Source organism: Balaenoptera acutorostrata, chromosome 3 (genome assembly GCF_949987535.1).
Source record: "Balaenoptera acutorostrata chromosome 3, mBalAcu1.1, whole genome shotgun sequence".
In the NCBI taxonomy this organism is placed as follows: Eukaryota; Metazoa; Chordata; class Mammalia; order Artiodactyla; family Balaenopteridae; genus Balaenoptera; species Balaenoptera acutorostrata.
In genome coordinates, this window is record NC_080066.1 from 45,931,303 (window position 1) to 45,952,416 (window position 21,114).

Sequence of the window (21,114 nt, forward strand, 5' to 3'; positions counted from 1 at the left end):
ATAGAGACATGGCTTTACTAGACTGCAAATTCTTCACACCTCTGGAGGTGAGAGCAGCATCCTTTCCTTCAGAAAACCAAACTCACACAGTTGGGGGTTTAAGGTAGGTGGGCTGCAATTCAGAATTTACAAATGCTGTTATGGTAAAAGTTCCGCTGCATTTAGCATATACAGACTTTCCCAGAGGCATTGTTTAGAGTAAGCTAATGCCAAGATGAAAATAGGAGACTCACTGCTGTACTGTAAAGATGATGTAAAGTAAGTGCTATTTAATGATGTTCGCAAACTTACTTCAGGAAAGGAGCCATAACTAAAACATATTTCGGGATGCAATCTGGCTTTGGGAACACAGACCACAATGCAAGAGCTCGTGGTGGGTTGGGTGTGGTTGGTGATTCAGATGTGAAATGTAAATTCTTATGCTTTGGTGTAGAGCACAGAAATCATGGCTAGCATTTTAACATAGGAACAGGAAGAAGGTTTTTTTCAAACCTGGGCTTTGTTAAATTTTGCATTTCAGGCCCTGAAGCAGAGACCACGATTTGTGGCTTTAAAGAAACAGCCGGCATATTTAGGAGGAGAGAACCTGGAGCTCCGAGATTATCAGCTAGAAGGTCTGAACTGGCTTGCTCATTCTTGGTGCAAGTAGGTAGAAAAATGTTTGATGTTTTCTCTACTGTTTCTGGCTTTTAAAAACTGTTAGGTGTAAAGAATTATTTCCTTTTCTTGTATATTATAGAAATAAAAAAATTATGTGATTGAGAGGAGCCACTTCTGGGAGTTTTTATGTATGTATAATTACCAATTTAGTCTGAAGTAAAAAGTACTTTGTTATTTAGTTATTTGGGGGTTAATTTCTCATAGCCAGAGACCTATGTCTTACTATGTTATTTATGAGTATAAATAGCAAGGTAATTTGCCCAGATCTTTAGTGGGGAAGGAGTTATTCTCAGAAGAAAGAAGAAAATGTCTTTTTTCCATTCAGTTGTCTTTCTGAGCCAGGGAAACCTTTAATTTTACATAGTGGTGCTGAAGAGTAATGTGACCCCCCCCCCCCCAACACCCCTGATTGCTGTGCAGGCCATCCCTTGTAGAGAAAGTTCTCTGACGGTTGGACTTGTGAAATTATCCTTTACCTTTTTGTAACAAGATCACCATAGTCTTGGAAAAAAAGAAGAAAGAGAGATAAGACAGCGAGGTTTTAAAGGTACTTTGAGGCTGTACTCATAAATTTCATTCACCAAATTCAATTGCAAATTCAAGTAGTCCCTAATTACTATGTATTAGGGACTTAGGTAGTCCTGGAGAATTTTTTTTTAAGATTTTATTTATTATTTATTTATTTATTTTTGGCTGCGTTGGGGCTTAGTTGCAGCACGTGGGATCTCTGTTGAGGCATGTGGGATCTTGCCTTGCGGCGTGCGGGCTCTTTGTTGTGGTGTGCGGGCTTCTCTCTATTTGTGGCATGCGGGTTTTCCCTTCTCTAGTTGTGGCGCGTGGGCTCTGTGGTTGTGGTGCACGGGTTCCAGACCACGTGGTCTCTATAGTTTGCAGCACGCGGGCTCTAATTGAGGTGCGTGAGCTCAGTAGTTGTGGCGCGCGGGTTGCCCTGAGGCATGTTGGATCTTAGTTCCCTGACCAGGGATCGAACCCCACGTCCCCTGCATTGTAAGGCGGATTCTTTACCACCGGACCACCAGGGAAGTCCCAGGCCTTGAGAATTTAATAGTGAACCAAGACAAGACAGGATTTCCCTGTCTTCATGGAACATACAGTGTGAGAAGTACCTTTAATGTCTGTCTCCAAATTCCTTCCCCCACATGTAATCTCTTAATTTCTTCAGTGTTTTATGGCAAAGCAAGAATTCTTATTTCAGAATTAGACTACAGCCTGAAAACAAAAACATGCCAGCTTCTTTTCTCAATGCCGAAAAGATGGTTTTTAAGTTACAGAGGTGCATTTACAATGACTTTCCCAATTGAACCATGTACTACTCATTGTCTTGTAAAAATTTATGTAATATTTAACATTCAATATGAGAATCAGAGATCTTGAGGAGATTCAATTTCTGTGACTGAGAATGGAGGTCTGATGTTCGTAATTCCTTGAAAATTATTTTTGTTTCGGAGAATAGTGAGACCTGATCTTCCTAAAGGACGGTTATAAGCTAGGTGCAGCCTTAAGGAGTTGTGTAACTAACCCTTTTGTTTTATAGTTGAGGGCTCTTAGGAGCCCTTGTCCAAAGTCACACCATGTAGAGTCCTGAGCCAGCATTTTCTACTTTAAACTGGCTAATTCAGAATCAGCTGAAAAGGGCCCAGGCAGCTACTAGGCCCTGGTCATGGGAACCTTGCGTTAAGTAACATGCTGTTTTGGTCTAGTGCCAGAAAAGCAGGCAAATCAATCCAAACTTCCTTTCATGTGTATAAATGGACAGTGGCAGTTTGCTAGGGAGAGGAAATGTTGGAGAAAATTAACCCTGTTTCCTCCCCAGTGGTGTGACAAGGTGAGAGAAATATGAGGAAAATTACTCAAAGGAATCTCTTCTTGGTGAATTAAATGTCTTGTTTTTCTAATTGATTAAGTTGTCTTTAACTTGAATATTGGTTTTAGTTCTCTCTGGTCCACTGATTAAGCATGTATTATATATGTGTAAACCTCCCATGGCCTGATTTTCCAGAACCTTTTAATATTTTCAAACTTATGGCATACACGCAGTCCTGGTTTCCTGCCAAATGGGCTCTTTTCTATTTCTGGAACATACTTTCCTAACTCTGGCTATTTCTTTCAGTTTAAATTAACTTAATTTACTTAAAGGTTTTTTCTTAATATCTTTACAATCCTTTTCTATTAGCATCCTGTTGAAATCCTGCCTCCTGCCTGTCTCCTAGAGCCTTGTTTCTCAAAGTGAGGTCCAAGCCATATACCCATAGCACAATATCCAGAAGTACTTGTTAAGCAATACAGATTCTTGAGCCCTTCCGCAGATACTCTGATTCAGTAGGTCTGGGGTGGGATTCAGAGATCTGATCTGCAGCCTACCCCTGCTGTAGAGTAGTGTATTTAAAACAAGCTCTGTGTACCTGCAGCATGTAGGTCTAGGGAGTAGTGTATGTAGCATTAAACAACCCAGTGGCCTGCAGTGGAATGGGTGGGCACTTTGAACAAAGGCACATGACTGTCAGCCTGTAGGGTTCATCAGCAGTGGGGATAGCCATAGCCCATCTGCCCTTGCTTTCTGTACTGATGGAACCCAAGGTCATGTGCTTGCATACACCAATATAACAAAACCTGCCTTCTCTGTTACAGGGGATAGATGTAAAAGACCAAAATGCAAGATAAAGAACATATAGTCTCAATAGGCTCTTGTAGTAATCCAAACCTTGATTATACTTAGATTACTTGTTACTCTACTGTCTTAATGTAGGAGAGTTAATTGCAGAGGAGAGGAAAGACATTAGAGGCTCACAACCCATGTCTTGCTTGGTGACATTGTGAGGCATTGATGCCTTTGCTGCTTGTGCACATACTGTTTTTTTGTGAACTAATGATCTTTTTGTTTTTATCTTTTTCTTTCTGCAGAAGTAACAGTGTAATCCTTGCTGATGAAATGGGCCTAGGAAAGACCATCCAGACCATATCATTCCTCTCCTACCTGTTCCACCAACACCAGCTGTATGGCCCCTTTCTTATAGTCGTCCCTTTATCCACCCTCACCTCATGGCAGAGGGAGTTTGAAATCTGGGCACCAGAGATTAACGTAGTGGTTTACATAGGTGACCTGATGAGCAGAAATACGGTGTGTAAACAAAAAGAATTGGGATAGAATCTGTGTTATAAATGTATTTTTGGAAATTGACCTAAAGCCATTATAGTCTTTAGTAAAATTGTGATTCTGACACGGTGCTATGCCCCTGATATTGGGAGACTGATGTATCACAAAAATACAATTCAGATAGTCTTAAAAACATATACTTACTTTGTGAAGAACAGCAACAGCAGTACTTGAATGGGAATCTCTCTTAGTTGGATTGCAGTATTAAGTTTTTCTTCTTTCTTTCCCCTGTGCTTTCAAGACCACTTTATTTATAAAGGATTATAAGATAGAGTTAATGCCTTGTGGAATGTTAATATTATTTTTGCTATTTGAGCAGAGAGATATTACTGAAAATAATTGAGTTCTTAGAGTTTGTTTCCTAACCTTTTAAAATAGTGAGGTGGCATAACTTACAAGAAAGGAATAAAAGGACAGTGAGCCATTTCAGAGCTGCAGAAATGGGAATTATCTGTCTGATATCAAAGTTAACTTGAGCATCAGGAACTTAGAACACATGGGCTTAAGTTTGTCTTTGTTTGGCAAATCTTTTCTTGATAACAACTTTTTTTAAGGTACTTACTATGTGCCAGGCCCTGTGCTGGGTGCTTTATGCATATTACCTATAATCCTTATGATAGTCTTCAAAGTAGATGATATTCTTTCCAATCTTCTGTTGAAGAAATTGACTCAGAGAGTTTAACACTTGTCCCCAGGCCAGCTGGAATGTGGCAGAGCTGGGATTGGGACAAAGACACATCTGGTCCCAGACCTTTGCTTTTTCACCACTGTGTGTATGTTGGAATAAACTGTTTCTAGGGGATTGCTTATATATAATAAGAGCAAGCCATCAGGAATCCTCAACCTTTGAGAGAGATGTTACAACCATATATTACCATGCTAATGCAAATTCATTTTTATTAAATATTTTCATTAAAATTTTCTAACCTAAACTCTGGCAGACTTCATTGCTCTAATTTTGAGTTTCTAAGTCTATAGTAGTTCTTAAGTTTGTTAATCTATTCGTTAACCATTAAAAAAGAAAAAGAAGTTCTAGATTATGCAGAATTGCTTCAAGCACTACTGCATTGAAAGGTGAAGACAGAAAGTGAACCCTAAAAAACTGTGGAATCAGGGACATTTTCTTTTCTTTCCAGTACTCCTTTTCTTTGTTCTTCTTCCCACTTCATGGTGATGCCCTGCAGCTCTCCTTGACTTGTCCTCCGGTTCTTAACTTGACAACCAAACTGTAGGAACTCTGTCATGGACCATTGTGCTTGCTGGGTGTCCAGTTAAATACATTATATTACACTTCAGTACGAATGTGTTAGTTTTTGTTTTCCTTTGCACTGACGTTATTTTTCATTCATATTAAATTGTATTTTCATCCTGTAAGCCTCCCTTTCTTTTTTCTTGGGGGCCACACCTTTCTGCTGTATGATTAATGAAATTTCTGACCAAGCCAGAGGTTGGAATTTGTTTTATTTACTAGTAAAAGTATGCCCTACCCAAAGAATGATCAAATTGTATTTCCTTAAGAAAGTTCTCATTCTGGGAGATCCCTAGATAAGTTCAAGTTACCAGGGTTTAATTGCTGATAAAATGCATTTTTGTGGTCAAATATATGGGGGGTGGAGGGGGACAGAGGGAGATGACAATTTATTTGAATTCTGGCAATAAAGTTTTTGCTGCTCCACGATAGATCTTTTAATTCTAACTCATATTGCTCTATACTTTGGTTGCTTAGGTCAGTTTAGAATGTATAAGGTATTCATTAAATTCTAATCAGATTTATTTTTTATTTGGTATATTTATTGCATCTGTCATAAGACTTGCTGGTGATATAGAAAGGTAAAGGTAGAAATTGTATCTTAATGATCGTTTTCTCTTACAGATACGAGAATATGAATGGATTCACTGTCAGACCAAAAGGCTGAAGTTCAATGCACTTATAACAACATATGAGATCCTCTTAAAAGATAAGGTGTGTAATTGGTAACCAAAAGGCTAAATTTTGGAGTGTGACTTGTCCAAATGATGGGGTCTTTGCCTCCCCCTTGCCATGTTACTTTTCTTTTTTTATTTAAAAAAGCAAACAAATGAACAAACAAACAAAAAAAATCCATGAAGAATATTAAGGTTATTAAAAAATAAACAGAACCTTACAGTTGAAGGGGACCTTGGGTCACCTAAGCCAATTGAATTAAATAGATGAAAGGGTATTGAGGCCAGTAACTTACTGGAGATTCTAGTCAGTCATTGGAAGCTGGTCTTGAGTGCCCTCTCAGGTATTCCCTATCTTATTGTTAAGCGTTTCTCCAGAACAGATGTTGTGTAAGGGTCTCTGTGAGGAGGACAGGAAAATGAAGCTCTTTAAATTATCTCCTTCCCACAGTTACTAAGAAATGTATGTGCCAGGTGATCCCACTGGTGATAATAAGCATAAACAAGTTCAATTTGGTGGCTCTTGGTGTTTCTGTGCTTCAGGGTTGGGGTGGAGAATAGGCAGAGAAGAATCTTGATTAAGGAGAGACTGCAAAATCATGTATTTTTTGTTTTTGTGTTGTTTTTGCCCAGCATACCAGTTTTTGTGTTTTCACTTTGAGGCATGCAGCAAAACCTGGCCTAAAAGACCCCCCTATAGCTTTTAGAGGATGACTTGCTCTTTTGAGTAGACACCAATCTGTCAACTAACAGAATAAACAGAAGAGTCCTGATATACTTTCAGTCAGTGAAGAATAAATGTTTCTATGTATACCTTTGTGATGGTATTTGTACAGAGATAATTAACACTTGAAAGTACTTTTGGGTTCCCTTCTGACCTGGTGGCTCGTTCTGTTTTGTTTTTACTTTAGACTGTGCTGGGCAGTATTAACTGGGCCTTTCTGGGAGTGGACGAAGCCCATCGGTTGAAGAATGATGACTCTTTATTGTATAAAACTCTGATTGATTTCAAGTCCAACCATAGGCTCCTGATTACGGGGACCCCTCTTCAGAATTCCCTCAAAGAGCTCTGGTCCTTGCTGCACTTTATTATGCCGGAGAAGTAAGCTCCTTCCTATGTGTTTCGAAAGATGCTAGAATGTCTGAAATGCCAATGCTCTTTAACTTTTTTAGTAAACCTTAGGGAAAACAGATGGCATGGTTTGGGGAAAGCAAAGCATTGAAGCAGCAACAAAAGTAGTAAAATGTTTCATAACAAATGATAGAAAGCTCAGAAATCAGTCTGTTAAGAAAGAAAGCATATTATCTACCAAACATTTGAATCATTTAATGCTCTGGGGGAAATAATTGATAAATAAGAAACATCAGACCTTCTCCCTGTTGTTATAAGGTGATCAATATAATTGGAAAAAAGTATACAAGATACACAGTCTGACAAGTATTAAAAAAATGTTAAATCTAAACTTTTGATAACAATAGCACTGGGTTTAGGTCTTATTAAAATCTAACTTAGTAAAGAATTGTGGAATGTCTTTACTGAAAAGATTTTTGTGGGACAGATGGTATGCACATTTCATAAAACTTAAAATTATCCATTGGTGTTCGATGATACTTAAAATGAAATCTAAATTCTTTACCCTGATTTGGAATACCCTACTTAGTCTGACCCATCTCATACCACTTTCTCCATTACTAATTGTGCTCCAGCCATTCTGGCCATCCTTCTGTTCCTTTAACATGCCAAGCATTGCTATTCTTTTTGTCTGGAATGCTTTTTCTCCTCCTTATCTTCCTATGGCCAGTCACTTATTAACATCTTTGCCTCAGCTTATATGACCACCTCCTTTTAGAGGTCTCCTCAGACCACTGAACCTCAAGTTCCTTATCAGACCTGCTTATCATCCATACCCTGTTTTATTCTCTATATGGCATCTCTCTCTTTTTCATTATTTCCTCATTCATACCATGTCATTAAATTATGCATTCATAAGTAGCAGAGATCTTATTTACTTTATTCATCCATGGTCCACATTGCCTAGAATGGTACCTGGCATGCAGTAAACAGTTAAATTGAGAGTTGTCAAATTGACAGGTAAACGCTCCACAGTTTTGTTTTGTTTTTTTGTTTTTTGTTTTTTGTTTTTTTTGTTTTGTTTTGTTTTTTAAATTTTTTTTTTTTATAGCTACTTCATTTATTTATTTTTGGCTGTGTTGCGTCTTCGGTTCGTGCGAGGGCTTTCTCTGGTTACGGCAAGTGGGGGCCACTCTTCATCGCAGTGCGGGGACCGCTCTTCATCGCGGTGCGCGGGCCTTTCACTATCGTGGCCCCTCCCGTTGCGGGGCACAGGCTCCAGACGCGCAGGCTCAGTATTTGTGGCTCACGGGCCCAGCCGCCCCGCGGCATGTGGGATCTTCCCAGACCAGGGCTCGAACCCGTGTCCCCTGCACTAGCAGGCAGATTCTCAACCACTGCGCCACCAGGGAAGCCCTTGTTTTGTTTTTTTAATTTAGAAAAGACTTGAGTGCCTACTGTATGCCATAAACTGAACAAGGCATTTTGGATGGCCTAAGGAACAATAGAGAAATGGTCCCTTTCCCCATGTGTTGTTACCTTTTTTTTAAACAGCCTATTGGGATATAATTTACATACCATAAAATGTACCATTGTAAATATAGAAATTAATATTTTTTTAGTAAATTTATAGAATTGTGCAACCATCACCATTATCTACTTTTAGAATATTTTCCTCACTGAAAAAAGTTCCCTCTCGTCTGTTTGTAGTTAATCTCTGCCTCAACTTCTAGCCATAGGCAATCACTAATCAGCTTTCATCTCTAGAGATTTACCTTTTCTAGAAATTTCATCTAAATTGAATCCTAATAAGTAGTCTTTTGTTTTTGGCTACTTTTATTTAGCATAATAATTTTGAGATTCGCCCATGTTATAGAGTTTATTAGGAGTTATTCTCTTATTATGGAGTGATATTCCACTGTATGCACATCCAGTCACCAGTTGATGGATGTTCGGATTGCTTCAGTTTTGGGTAATTTTGTCTTTGTGTGGACGTATGACTAGATCTATAGGAGTGAAATTGCCAGTTTGTTCAGAAAGTGTATATTTAAAAGAAACTACCAGCTGTTTTCCAAAGAGACTGTACCATTTTATATTCTCAGCAGAAATGTTTGAATTTTCTAGTTTCTCTGTATCATCAGCAATACTTGGTGTATTGTCAATCTTTTGGATTCTAGCTCTTCTGGTGGGTGTGTAGTAGTATCTCATTGTGTTCTGACTTGCATTTGTATAATGACTAATAATGTTGCATATCTTTTCCTGTGTTCATTAGCCGTTTGTATATCTTTGGTGAAATATCTGTTAAAATCTTCTACCCATTTTTCAATTGGATTGTTTGCCTTATGAGTTGAAGAGGTTTTTAATTTTTTTTTTAAGTAGTCTATATTGAAATGCTTTATATTAGACTCAGATCTTCTCTAAGTAAAGGCTGTAATACTTCATTTCTCCAATGCAGCTGGATGCCTTTTATCTTTTGCCTTATTGTACTGGCTAGAACCTCCACGTTGAGTAGAATTGGTGGGAGTAGGGTGTTACAGAATTTTTGTTAGGTACACTTTATAAGGTTGAGGAAGTTTTCTTGTAATTCCTGGTGAGTGATGGATTGAGTGTTGGATTTTGTCATGTGCTGTTCTTCTTTACCCGTTGAGGTGACCATGTGGCTTTTGTTCTTTATTCTACCAATATGGTATGTAACATTAGTTCCTTTTTAGATTAAGCCAACCTTTTATTCCTGGGATAAATCCGAGTTGGTCAGAATGTTTAAGATTTATTATGTTACTTCTTTTTAAAATATTTGATAGGATTCACCAGTGTTGCCTTGTGAGCTTTAGCTTCTGTTTGTGGGAAAATTTTTAATGACTATTTCTGTTGCAACTTATATGTCTGTTCAGGTTTTCTATTGCATCTTGACTTAGTTTTGTTAATTTGTGTCTTTCTGACAATTTGTTTATTTCATCTAAGTTGTCTAATTTGTTGGCATAAAGCTGTAGTAGTTCCTCATAATCCTTTTAATTTTTGAAGGATCAATACTGATCTAAATAATTTTTTGATTATGGCAATTTTGTGTCTTGTCTCTTGGTCTTTTTTTGGTAAAGCTTTTAACAATTTTGGGGATGTTTTCAAAGACACCAGCTTTGGATGTTATTTTGGTTTTTTCTCTATTTTAGAATTTCATTTATTTCTACTCTCATTTTTATTATTGCCTTCCTTTATTTTCCATTTAATTGTTTTCTGTTTTCTTAAGATGGAAGCTTAGATTATTGATTTAAGTCTCTTTCTTCCTTTTCGCAATATAGGTACTTAAAGGTATAGGTTCCCCCCTATGTCCTGCTTTCGCTGCATCCCATAAATGTTGATATCTTGTGTTTTTGTTTTCATTCAGTTTCACCTATTTTTTTTTATAAATTTATTTATTTATTTATTTATTTTTGGCTGTGTTGGGTCTTCGTTTCCGTGCAAGGGCTTTCTCCAGTTGCGGCGAGTGGGGGCCACTCTTCATCGCGGTGCGCGGGCCTCTCACTGTCGCGGCCTCTCCCGTTGCGGAGCACAGGCTCCAGATGCGCAGGCTCAGTAGTTGTGGCTCAGGGGCCTAGCTGCTCCGCAGCATGTGGGATCTTCCCGGACCGGGGCACGAACCCGTGTCGCCTGCATTGGTAGGCAGATTCCTAACCACTGCGCCACCAGGGAAGCCCTCACCTATTTTTGAATATCTCTTTTGATTTTTTCTTTCATGCATGGCAGTTTTTTGTTTTTTGAGAAGTGTGTTATTTAATTTCCAAATATTTAATTATTTCCCAAATGATTTGTAGTTTACTTTTATCTTAGAGAACATGCTTTAAATGAATTGTTACTTGTTACATGGTCTAGTATGTTTTCTGTCTTGGAGAATATATTCCATGTGTATTTGAAAAGAATAATGTTTATTCTGCTTTTGTTGGGTAGAATTCTATGTGTCCATTAAGTCAACTTGGTTAATAGTCTTCCATCTGTATCTTTGCTGACTTCATGTCTAGTTGTTCTATCAGTAATTGAGAGTGAAGTATTTTAATATTTAACTACAGTTGTTGAATGACCTACTTCTTTCAGTTCTGTCAGTTTGGGGGTTCTGTTTATAGGTATGTGCACATTTGTATTTGTTACATATTCCTGATTTATTGACCTTTTTATCATTATAAAATGTCCCTCTTTGTCTTTAGTAATATTTCTTGTTCCTTAGGTCTATTTTGATTTTCTTATAGCTCCTCAGCTCTCTTCTGGTATCTGTTTGCATGGAATACTATTTTCCATTGTTTTACTTTGAACCTGTTTATTTGGGTCTAAAATGTGTCCCTTGTAGACAGCATACAGTTGGATCTTCCTTTTTTCTCTAGTTAGACAATCTCTGCCTTTTGGTTGGAGTATTTAGTTCATTCACATTTAATGTAATTATTGATATGGTTGGATTTATGTCTGCTATTTTGCTTTTTCCCTCTGTATGTCATATTTCTTTTTTGTTTGTTTCTTTTTTACTGCCTTCTTTTGTTTCAACAAGTAGTTTTTAGTTTGCCATTTAGATTCTTCTGTTAATTGATTTTTTTAAGTTTTATTTTGTAGTGGTTGCTCTAAGGTTTTTAGTATATACATCTTATCACAACCTTCTTAAAATTAATACTGATTTAATTTTGGTAAAATATAGCAACTTTTCTGCATCATAGTTCCATTTTCACCTCCGTCCTTGTGTTGTAAGCCTAAGAATACAGTGATATAATTATTGCTTTATTCAGGCTTGTGTTTTAAGGAAATTAAGAAAAGGGAAAAATATATTTATACAATCTTTTATATTTACCCATTTTATGTTATCATTTCCAGTGATCTTCATTTCTTCCTGTGGATTCAAGTTGCCATCTGGTGTCACTTACTTTTAGCCTTAAGGGCTCCCTTTAGTATTTCTTGTAAGGCAGGCCTACTGACCACAAATTCTGTCTTCATTTGTCTGTGGCTGTTCTTTTTTCACCTTTTTTCATCTTTTTTTTTTTTTTGGCTGCATTGGGTCTTCGTTGCTGCGCACGGGCTTTCTCTAGTTGGGGCGAGTGGGGGCTACTCTTTGTTGTGGTGCGTGGGCTTCTCATTGTAGTGGCTTCTCTTGTTGCGGAGCATGGGCTCTAGGGCGTCTGAGCTTCAGTAGTTGTGGCTTGCAGGCTCAGTAGTTGTGGTGCATGGGCTTAGTTGCTCTGAGGCATGTGGGATCTTCCTGGACCAGGGATCGAACCCATATCCCCTGCCTTGGAAGGCGGATTCTTAACCACTGTACCACCAGAGAAGTCCCTTCACCTTTATTTTTGAAGAATAGTTTAAGACTCTTCAGAAGATGGATAAAGAAACTTGACCACTCTGATTATACATATGCTTACTATAGCTGTTAGTAGAACAGGCCTAGACTGTTTCGTTTTTTGCAGGTATCCTCACTATAGTATGCTTCTGAGAGAGGAGGCCCCTCTGCACCCCTCCTTCCTATGCCTTCTCTTAGAACAGGGTTTCTCAACCTTAGCACTATTGATGTTTGGGGCTGGATACTTCTTTTTTACAGTGGGGGCTCTCCTTTGCATTATATGATGTTTAACAGCATCCTTGTCCACTACCCACTACATGCCAGGAATGACTCAGTTGTGACAACCAAAAATGTCTCCCAGCATTGCCAAGTGTGCCCCAGAGGGGCAAAATTACCACCAGTTGAGAAGCACTACGTGAGTGGGTTCCTCAGGTCTCCCCACATTGCTCATTCTGTCATCCTCCACCCTCCCCACCCCGTCTCAGTGCTAATCTTTTGCCTGTCCTATTTGCTGCTCACCTGGATCCTCTGTCCCTTCCATACAGCTCTGTAAGTCACTAGTAGTCACCTTTCTGAGGAGGGAGGCAGTTGCCCCCTTCTCTTTTTAAAGATTCTGTCCATTCTGTAATGAATACCCTGTCCATCATGTATTAGCAGAAGCCCATGTTTTTATAAAGTGTGCTTTTCAAAGGTTATATGTCCTGTAAAACAGTTAATGTATAAAAGTTTAGAGACAGTGGGGGTATCAATTATTAGTTATTAATCTTTGTTTTCTGAAATGGTTAAGAGAATTTTCATGTATATTGCTTTATAGTTTTTATATTGTTTTCTTATATCTAATTTTTGATACACTATATATGTTTAGCCTCAGGTTGTAATAAGAATATGCTGTCGTAGAGAGATGATGAAAATGTGTCTCATATCACATGGTTAGTAAGTGGGTGGACTGAGTTCAGTTTCTGGTCTTCTGTGACCGAGGCCAATGTCCTTTAAACTTCAAATTCTAAGAGAAATAGTACATCCTTCATAGCACCACTGAGATGAAGTAAAAGCATTCTACATAGTAGGGATCTTGAGGCACTGTGGGAACATACGTGCTTGATATTTAGAAAAAGAAATGTGATGCCTAGTTTCCTCCAATGAATGATTAGCTAAGATTTGCCCTTCTGTACTTGGCTACTGAAGTGGATGGTAGGGACTTTGGCTCCTAAATGGCCATAATTCATTTTTTGTTGCTGTTAAGCACCTGTGGCTTTCCACCCAGCATGGGCTACGTTTTGGAAAGAGAGGAACTTTGAATTACTTTTTCCATTAGAGATGATCATTCAGATAGTGTCTGCCAAAGTTTTCCATATGGCCAGTTGGATTACTTATTGAAGAATGGATTGGAGTTAGAGATGCACTGTGTGTGTGTGTAAGAGAGCCTTTTCTCTTTGCAAACTTTGTTTTTAAAACATTACTATTTTCAAACATTTTTAAAAAAACAGTATTTTTCACAAAGATGCGTGTATAAGAAGGAAACCCATTAGTTAAGGAGTGGAGATTTTCCTTTATTTCTGCCTGAGCTTACTGTGTGGATGACAAATCCTGTGAAGTATTTTCCCCACCCTTAGCGGTAGTTCCTGAGGTTCATTATGGCTCTATACAACCATTTGTTCATTTTAAGGAAATGATCCTCTGAAGAATTGTTATTGTACAGAAGAGAATTAAGTTTGCTCAGGTAACTTCTGGACTCTCCCCTACTCAACTGTGATAGGCCATTGTTCTCAACATCCAAAAGTTAGTCGTCTTTTTAACCAACTAAAATGCTGTTTCCTTTGTGCAGAGTCAGTCCGAGCACCTTTCCTGCATGGCGGCTCTGGCCAGGAGCCTACCCTTACTGTATGTTATTACTACCCTTATTATAGGTATATATCAGTGAGCCACTTTGTTTTGTACGTAGTATTTTGCAAAGCATCGCGCTTGGTATTAAAGGTAGAGCTATGATTACATCAAAGAGTCCAGCTTATAAAGATAATCATGTGCAAATATGTGCTTCATGCCCACCCAACAAAATAACTCAGTTTGATAGAGTATTTTCAGAGATCTTACCTCTTAGTGTTGAAATCTTTTTTTACTTTTGCTTCTGCTGTCTAGGCCAGTCTGTGAATTTTTTTGCACTTTTCCTTTCACATATTTATCTCACGACTCTAGTGTACCATTCTCACTGCTTTGATTTAATTTTCTTCTTTGTTATTCCTCAGTAGAGTGAGCTTCTGTTTTTTTAAAATCCCAAGGTCTGGAAAATTTAAATAATCAAAATTGTTTCTACTTTGGTGAGAGACATGTTAAATACAGAAGTTGATTAACAGGGAAATAACTAAAATAATGACTCTCTAGGCTGTGGTGTGGTATCATTATATCATTATAAGTTCACCACGATGACCATATACCTTTTATATATGTGGTGTTATAAATTGACGGTTGTCTATTGCAGGAAACAGCAAACTTTTTCTTAAAGGACCTGGCAGTAAACGTTTTCAACTTGTAGGCATTATGGTCTCTGTCACAGCTACTCATCTGCTGTATAGACAGAAAGCAGCCACAGGTAGTCCATAAACAATTCAATGTGTATATAAAGAAATAGTATCTCATATTAACTCCTTTAACGTAGTAAGAGTACACACTAGGTGTGTGAAAATATTTGTTCCCTAAAACGTAGGGGAAGTAAGTCTTGTAAAAAAAAAAGTTTATTAGTTAAGTTTTTAGACTAGTAAAGTTTTAATTAATTATAATATGTGTTACATAAATTAAAACATTCTCTTGAAATTATCTCCCAGTTCTTCAAAAAATGGCCTGATGTATAGTGATGGTCCCTCATTTCCAGTTGCCTCATACATTTTGTGTGTGAGATGGTATTGAGATAGCTTAGTTTACATTGTTCCTTTTAATCCTCTTATCAGTGTTAACTCCTCATTTTATTTTATGTTCTTAGAGTATCTTCATAGCAGTGTGGCAAAATACAGTTTACTCTAGTTTTGTTGAGCTAGAAGCATTAATTATGTTTTTAGATCTCTACCCCAAAAGATCGTTTTGTCTGCTTCTCCGAACACGGTTGTTTCAGGCATTACCAGCTGTCACTAGGGCTGATACTGATGCTCCTAGTGCCTGATGAAATGCTTGGCCGTTCATGAGTTCAGAAATGACAATGGCAGCAGACTCTGTTGACATCGTCGTGCCCGGTGACAGTGCTGGCATTTGCTGTCTTTGACTTTCTATCTTATCAGAGAGCGTATTACATAGCTCTTGGTCATGTCGAGTCACTGAGTTTATTATTCTGGGACTTCACTGGCCTCAGCAGAGCTGGACCTCCTGGTGTCAGAAAGCAGACCATGGGGCAACACCTCACCCACTGAGCTTCAGTCTGCACACAAAACCAAGCAACTTCTTCCAAGTGCTTTGTTGGCTTTCTAGTAGCAAGTCAGAGCATATTTTCCTAAGCCTCATGAAATAAATTTCTTTCAATTTTTATTTTTGAAAGAAATTTGATCATAATGTCCCATACTGGATTTCTGCCACAAATCCTTTAGTGAACCAAAGATGGTTAAGACTTAAACAGGAGAAACTTTTATCTGTAGAGTTCAGGCAAAATTATTACGGGTGATAACATTTTAAAATTCATTAATAAATTTTGTGTCCCCAAGTTCTATTAGCGTTAAGTTTGTATCACGTATATTGCTCTTCTTGTCTGGAGGCTGTCACTTGTTTACTGTCATTATAATCCATTAACTTTTTAATCTATGAGCAGTGAGGATTACTGATGGAAACTGTATAACTTTTACCTCTGACTAGTGATAGCTGTAATATCACCACTAATTATTCTTTGACCTCTGAATTTTGTTTTCCCAGTAAATTGCAGCTTATTAAAAGACACCTTATGATTAATTTTTCTGCCTAACATTTTATCACAGTAACTTATTATGTTACTTACATACTAATTGCATGATATACTGAAATATTTTGTGAACTCTAGATCCAGTCTCAGAATTGGAAACCTGCTGTTATCCAGTGTAGACTGATGGAATTGATTCAGTTGGTTTTCCCTTGCCTTTTTGTTTTCCCTTCTCTTGTATTCAAGAGCTAGTGACGGATAAAATTTATTTTTCCTTATAGGGAAGACTCATTTTTTTTTTTAACAGATTTTTTTTTTCCTATTTGGTTCCTTAAAAAAGAAATTTTAGTTGGAAAAATGCTTTTTTCCTTTGTAATTAAGTAACACTATACTGTGTCATCTCTAGGTTTGAGTTCTGGGAAGATTTTGAGGAAGACCATGGGAAAGGGAGAGAGAATGGCTATCAGAGTCTTCATAAGGTGCTAGAGCCTTTCCTTCTCCGGAGAGTGAAAAAAGATGTGGAGAAATCCCTTCCTGCCAAAGTGGAACAGATTCTCAGGGTGGAGATGTCAGCCCTTCAGAAACAGTATTACAAGTAAGTTATTGGCTGGGTTAAGCCTGAATGGGATTAAGATCAGTACCGGGGGCTTCCCTGGTGGCGGAGTGGTTAAAAATCTGCCTGCCAATGCAGGGAACCATGGGTTCAAGCCCTGGTCTGGGAAGATCCCACATGCCACAGAGCAACTAAGCCCGTGCGCCACAACTACTGAGCCTGTGCTCTAGAGCCCGCGTGCCACAACTACTGAAGCCCGCACGCCTAGAGCCTGTGCTCCGCAGCAAGAGAAGCCACTGCAATGAGAAGCCCGCGCACTGCAACGATGAGTAGCCCCCGCTCGCCACAACTAGAGAAAGCCTGCGCACAGCAACAAAGACCCAGTGCAGCCAAAAATAAATAATAATAAATAAATTAATTAATTTAAAAAAAAAGATCAGTACCAGGAAGCCATGAGATATATAACTGACAAATAAACTGCCTTTTCCAGTGAAGCCTCAAGACAGATTTAAGTAGCAATTTATTTATGGTCAGAAAGGGGAAGATTTACTGTTCTTTCTTTTTTAGGTGAGAATTTGCACAGTACTTTTCATTATCTAAGTGGTCTGAAATATATGTTCTTAGTGCTTATCCCCCTACTAATAAACAGGCATGTTTTATTCATTCATATATTTCTTCTCTGCCATTCATTCAGTCATTTGCTTCAAGTTCTGCAACATGCCAGGCATTCTGCTAGATACTGGAAATATGAAGGTGAATGGAATGCGTTCCTGCCAGAAGCCTCTTGTTTAGTAGAGAAGACAGACTAGAGACAAATAATACAAAGTGTTGTTTATAACTGAGGCATATGCAGGGGAGTGTGGAAGTTCAGAAGGAAAAGCACTCACCTCTGTACCAACGGTGAAGACTCTTTTCTTCTAGCACTCCAAGTGGCATGGGCAGGTTATGGACTTGGTCTAGGTTATAATATGTTAAAGGCAAAATGGTGGGTTTGGGACAGAGGGTGGTATATAAGGTACTTGTCATGGGCTTTCAGTTTTGGTGATTTAAAGTTGGATCTGGAATGACTGGAAATAATTGTATTGCCATGAAAATTACAGTCTTTTAAAGTTAGAGGTCTGGTAATCTTTCTAATATTCCTTGCTTGTTTTTTTTTTTTAACATCATTACTGGAGTATAATTGCTTTACAATGTTGTGTTAGTTGCTGCTGTATAACAAAGTGAGTCAGCTGTATGTCTACATATATCCCCATATCCCTTCCCTCTTGCGTCTCCTTTCCACCCTCCCTATCCCAGCCCTCTAGGTGGACACAAAGCACTGAGCTGATCTCCCTGTGTTATGCGGCTGCTTCCCGCTAGCTATCTGTTTTACGTTTGGTAGTGTATATATGTCCATGCCACTCTCACTTCGTCCCAACTTACCCTTCCCCCTTCCCGTGTCCTCAAGTCCATTCTCTATGTCTGCATCTTTAGTCCTGTCCTGCCCCTAGGTTCTTCAGAATCACCCCCCTCTTTCTTTTTAGATTCCATATATATGTGTTAGCATACGATATTTGTTTTTCTCTTTCTGACTTAACTTCACTTTGTATGACAGTCTCTAGGTCCATCCACCTCACTACAAATAACTCAATTTCGTTTCTTTGTATGGCTGAGTAATATTCGATTGTATATATGTGCCACATCTTCTTTATCCATTCCTCTGTCGATGGGCACTTAGGTTGCTTCCATGTCCTGGCTATTGTAAGTAGAGCTGCAGTGAACATTGTGGTACATGACTCTTTTTGAATTATGGTTTTCTCAGGGTATATGCCCAGTAGTGGGATTGCTGGGTCGTATGGTAGTTCTATTTTTAGTTTTTTAAGGAAGCTCCATACTGTTCTCCGTAGTGGCTGTATCAATTTACTCCCTGCTTGTTCTTAATTAATACAACCGAATAAAAACAAGAATTTTATTTTCAGAAATTACTATCTGACTTTTTTGCCTAACACTGCCTTGATTTTTAAAAATCTTTTTATTATGGGAAATCTCAAATACATACAAAAATAGAATGGTGTGTACCCATAATCCAGCTTTTATATTTCCTGACTCCTCTTAGTTCATCTGTATCTTCTTTTGCATCCCCATTTCCACCCCAGGTCATACGAAACATATTCCAGGTCCAAATCATAAGTGTTTCTATATATCTCTAAAAGATAAGGACTCTTAAGAGTTAAGCAAAAAACCCCCAAAACCCTCCAAGCTCATGGAACAGATTGGTGGTTGCCAGAGGCAGGGGTTGAGGATGGTGAGAGAAATGGGTGAAGGGAGTCAAAAGGCTACAGACTTAAGCTATGAAATATATGTCACGGGGATGAAATGTGCAGCATGGTGACAATAATTAATAACTTCTGAATTGCATTTTGAAATTTGCAAGAGAGTAGATCATAAAATTCCTGATCACAAGGGAAAAAAACTTGTAGCTATTTATGGTGATGGATGGTAACTGGACATTGCAGTGATCATTCTGCATTGTATACAAATATCTCATTATCATGTTTTATGCATCTGAAACGAATATGATGTTATATGTCTATACCTCAATTAAAAAAAAGTTAAGCATAATTTCAATATTATTTTTATTATGCCTAAAAAAAAACCCCAGTAATTCCTTACTATTTTTATAATATACAGTGAGTGTTTACATTTTCCTGGTTGTCCTAGACACACACACACACACACACACACACACACACACACACATTTTGCTTGTTTGCATTGGGATCTAAGTAAGCTCCGTACATTATGATTGGTTGACATATCTCTTAAGTTTATTTTAAGTCATTTTCCCCTCCGTCCTTGTAAATTTTTGAGTGAAGAAACTGAGTCTGTGTTCCATAGGTTTTTTCACAGCCTGGATTTTGCTGATTCCAGCTCCATGGCATCATTTAGTATTTTCCTGAGAACACATTGTTTCCTTTACATTCACAGATAGGTGTAGAAGGTTGGTTAGACCCAGATTCAGTGTGAATATTTCACAGAATGCAATCTATCATAGGAAGTTGTCTTTTTGTGATATTAGCAAATGTTGATGAGCATTGCCTAGATCATTAATTCATTAGGGATTACAGAGTGGTAATATTCAACTTTTGTTACTCCTTTGTTTATTAGCTGGAATACTTCTGTAAAAAGAAACTTCCCCACATCAATGAGGAACAGTTCATATAGGAAAGACAGAATAAATGCATGGTTCTTTCTGATTTTCGAATTTAAAATTTTTTATTTATTTACTGTTTTTTTAAATTGAAATACAGTTGTCCCTTGGTAACTACAGGGGTTTGGTTCCAGGGATCCCCCCCACCCCCCGCTCGGATACCAAAATCTATGGATCCTTAAGTTCCTTACATAAAATGGCAAAGTATAGTTGGCTCTCCGTATTTGCAGATGTGGAACCTGTGGATGCGGATGGCTGACTGTACATTTGACATATAATGTTGTACAGTTTAAGGTGTGTAGCATGTTAATCTAATGCATTTATATATTGTAATCTGATGGCCATTGTAGTGATAATTAGCACCTCTATCACATTACATGATGATCCTTTCTTTTTAGCGGTTAGGATTGTTAAATCTAGTCTCTTAGCAAGGTTGATGATTATAATACATTGTTGTTGTCTATATTTACTATACTGTGCATTAGATCTCTAGGGATTATTTACTACCCATTCCAGGTTTGTACCCTTAAATAATATCTGTCCTATCCCCCACTCCCCACCCCCTGGTAACCACTATTTTACTTTCTGTTGTTACAAGTTTGGCTTTTTTAGATTCCACATATACATGATATCATACGTTACTTGTCTATCTCTGTCTGACTTATCTCACTCAACATGATGTGTTCAAGGTTCATCCATGTTGAATTTTTGACGTTTTCAAAAGAAAAAATGGATTATCTATCTTCCTTCAAAGATTTGACCAATGAGACTTATTGGTATGATTATGAATATTTTTGTATGATTATTGACTCATCAATAAACATTTGTGTTTTATTCTGTTGCAGTTATTATCTATACTCATGGTCTAATGGTCCCAGTTTTAGCCAGTGGGAGCTTGTTCAAGTTCTTTTGACAAAATCCAAGTTGTAGTTGATAGCTTCTTTGCTTTCTGGAATGATAAAATGCTCAGATTCGTTTCGTTCATTTCCTGCCCCAGAACTAGAGTCAGCCAAAAAGCTTCACGTACTGTTTCATTGGAAAATGGTATTTGGAGGTCATAAACGGCACTGGGGGTGCTCTTTGCAACTGCAGTGGACCTTATTCACTGGTCTTTAAAGTGGACAGATTTAGGAAATTTGTTTGTTTTTAAAGATAAAAATACATCATGAGTTTTGTCCAGTTAAATAGTACGACAGAAATTTTATTTGACCTTAATGAACTTATACCCATACCAAAAATTCGACTTCTCAAGTGCACCAGCCTAATTCACACTATGCACACAGTCTTAAAATAATGGTGCGAGGATTACCACTAGCAAGATGAAGAACAAAAACAGGTTAAGGTTTTTTAAAATAGTATTTT

General features: G+C 37.9%; 1 protein-coding gene across 9 annotated transcripts in view; it reads left to right on the forward strand.

Annotated features, from left to right (window-relative positions):
* CHD2 (chromodomain helicase DNA binding protein 2) overlaps nt 1-21,114 on the forward strand; it is a 120,292-nt gene that overhangs the window by 39,993 nt on the left and 59,185 nt on the right. For 8 of the 9 annotated variants that reach the window (XM_007164983.3, XM_007164986.3, XM_007164981.3 and 5 more), the window contains 5 exons: nt 521-645; nt 3,583-3,799; nt 5,709-5,798; nt 6,670-6,860; nt 16,416-16,604. In XM_007164983.3, coding sequence (XP_007165045.2) covers nt 521-645; nt 3,583-3,799; nt 5,709-5,798; nt 6,670-6,860; nt 16,416-16,604 — 812 coding nt within the window. Of the gene's footprint in view, nt 1-520; nt 650-3,582; nt 3,800-5,708; nt 5,799-6,669; nt 6,861-16,415; nt 16,605-21,114 lie in introns of those variants that run through there. The other variant, XM_007164990.2, reaches the window with a different exon arrangement.